Source organism: Geospiza fortis, unplaced genomic scaffold, assembly GCF_000277835.1.
Source record: "Geospiza fortis unplaced genomic scaffold, GeoFor_1.0 scaffold26, whole genome shotgun sequence".
Taxonomy (NCBI): Eukaryota; Metazoa; Chordata; class Aves; order Passeriformes; family Thraupidae; genus Geospiza; species Geospiza fortis.
In genome coordinates, this window is record NW_005054425.1 from 1,399,437 (window position 1) to 1,401,669 (window position 2,233).

At 55.7% G+C, this 2,233-nt stretch overlaps 1 protein-coding gene across 1 annotated transcript in view; it reads right to left on the minus strand.

Moving 5' to 3' along the window:
• Nucleotides 1-2,233, minus strand: part of LOC102037282 (receptor-type tyrosine-protein phosphatase V-like) — a 45,079-nt gene that overhangs the window by 13,038 nt on the left and 29,808 nt on the right. The window contains exons 22-23 of the mRNA XM_031061775.1: nt 1,517-1,607; nt 677-753 (exon numbers count right to left, since the gene is read on the minus strand). Of these exons, the coding sequence (XP_030917635.1) occupies nt 677-753; nt 1,517-1,607 (168 nt within the window). The remainder of the gene's footprint in view (nt 1-676; nt 754-1,516; nt 1,608-2,233) is intronic.

The following is a 2,233-nucleotide window of genomic DNA, read 5'->3' on the forward strand; positions in this document are numbered from 1 at the left end:
CTGCTGCCCTCAGCCCACATGGGCACGGTTCCCAGGCAGCTGATGTCAGCAGCAGCTGATTTCACAGGAAGCATGAGCTGCCCAGCCACACTTTCTACATATTTGGAATAAAATGACCCACACCATTTCCCTCCAAGCACTTCCTCATTCAGCCTAACCAGAGAAAGACAGATCTGGGTCTGCCTGTGCTTCTCCTCCCTGCTGAGGGCAGGGTGAGCATGCAAGGTCTCAGGGACACACACATGCCCCAGATGCACACAATGCCTGTCCATGCAGCATGCCCTGCCTGTTACCTGGGAACACCTCACACAGGGGGGGTGAAGGCACAGCTCCAGGGTTGTTCAAATGCAGCTGCACACACCAGAAGGGAAAAGAGCAGGCAGAGAGACAGGGCAGTAAGCTGGGAGGTGATGGAAGAGGAAAGATGAGAAGAAAGCAGAGAGACTTCCCACACTCACAGCATTTGCCATCTCACAGGCTCCATCAGTGCCTGCTACAGGGCAACCACCCCTCTCCACCCTCCCCCCAGCTCCTTGCTGGCCTGTGCCAGCTGTGCCCAGCTGTTTACTAGCACATCTCATGGCCACCAGCCCTCACAGAACACAGAAACCCAGGCAGAATTTCTGTGATGGAGCCCTTGGCCACATCTCGGTGGGGAAGGCAAGTGGGCACTCACTGGCATGAAGTTGGCATTGATGTAATCTGAGTGAGGATCCTGCCCCAGCTGGCTCAGCTTGACCCGAGAGTGATCATCTGAAAGAAACCCCACACAGGTGAGCCCCAGGGACCCTTCCCCAGGACATGGGACTGGGTGAGACCCCAGGGACCCTTCCCCAGGACATGGGACTGGGTGAAACCCAAGGACCTTTCACCAGGAACTGGAACTGGGTGAGCCTCATAGAACCCTTCACCAGGGTGAGTGGTGGGACTGGGTGAGACCCCAGGAGCCCCTCCCCAGGACATGGGACTGGGTGAGCCCCAGGGACCCTTCCCCAGGACATGGGACTGAGTGAGCCCCCAGGATCCTCCACCAGGATATGGGACTGGCTGAGCCCCAGGGACCCTTCCCCAGGACATGGGACTGGGTGAGCCAGGGGGAGAAGCCCCAGCAGCTCCTACAGGGAGGCTCTGTGCTCTGCCAGGCACCTTCTCCCCCCAGAGAGGTGAGCACTGCCTGCCAGGCTAGCAGGGCACTGGCAAACAGAGCTGGGCTTGTGAGGGCCACCAGTGAAGCTCATGGAGCCCCTCTGGTCTCCTGCTGGGACCCATCCTGGGCTGGGCTCACCCAGCACAGCTGGAGGAGCTGGATGGGCAGGATGGTGGCTCAGCCCTGCCTCAACCTTTAAGCCTTGAGTCTCCAGCAGGAAAATGGAAACTGAGCCCATTCCAAGAGTCCTGCTCCAGGAAAGGAGCCAGGCACTGGCCCTGGCAGGGATGCAAGGTGAGCCTGCCCTTGAACACTGCCCTGTGAGCTCCCACCTGGAGGCTGGGGGAGAAGGGAGGAGACAGCACTTACAGGGTAACACGTGGGGATATCTGTTCTTGGAGACATTGGCTGGCAGCTCAGCCTCCACCTTGGACTGCTCCTTCCCAACTTCCTTCAGCTCCTGTAGGACAGGGGGAAACAGAAGCACAAATATTCCTCTGGAGAGCTCCTGGTCAGCTCAGCTCCCTGCTCATGGTCTGTCTGGAGGGTGAAGAGGATTATCCTCACACAGAGAGCTGCTCCTCTCCCCCCTCACATGGCCAGTGCACTCTGAGCCATGGTGGCTTTTCCCACTGCCTTTTCCAACAGCATTGCTCGTATTTAAAAGAAAAGCCCAAGAACAAGTACGGGGGAAAAAAGCCTTGGAAATCTACCACAGAGATGGGCGACCAGCCCTGGAGAGGAGCACTCTGCATGAGCCACTGAGTGCAGAAACCAAATGTCATCTCTAGGAGGTGTCACTGACATATTTTCTGAAAAATTCCTTTGCCAGGATTTCTTCTCTTGGGAAGCTTCAGCTTCTCTATGATTTGCTCCTCTGGAATGCATTTGGAGAAATGTTTACCCAGCATGTGAATTGTTTTTAATTAATGGCCAATCACAGCCAGCTGTGTCAGACTGAGTCTGTCACAAGATTTTATTATTCATTCTTTGTGAGCCTTCTGATGTCTCCTTTCTCTTTCTTTAGTATAGTTGTAGTATATTGTAGGAGTGCCAGGGGGTAGGATGGTGGGGATGGATGGAGAG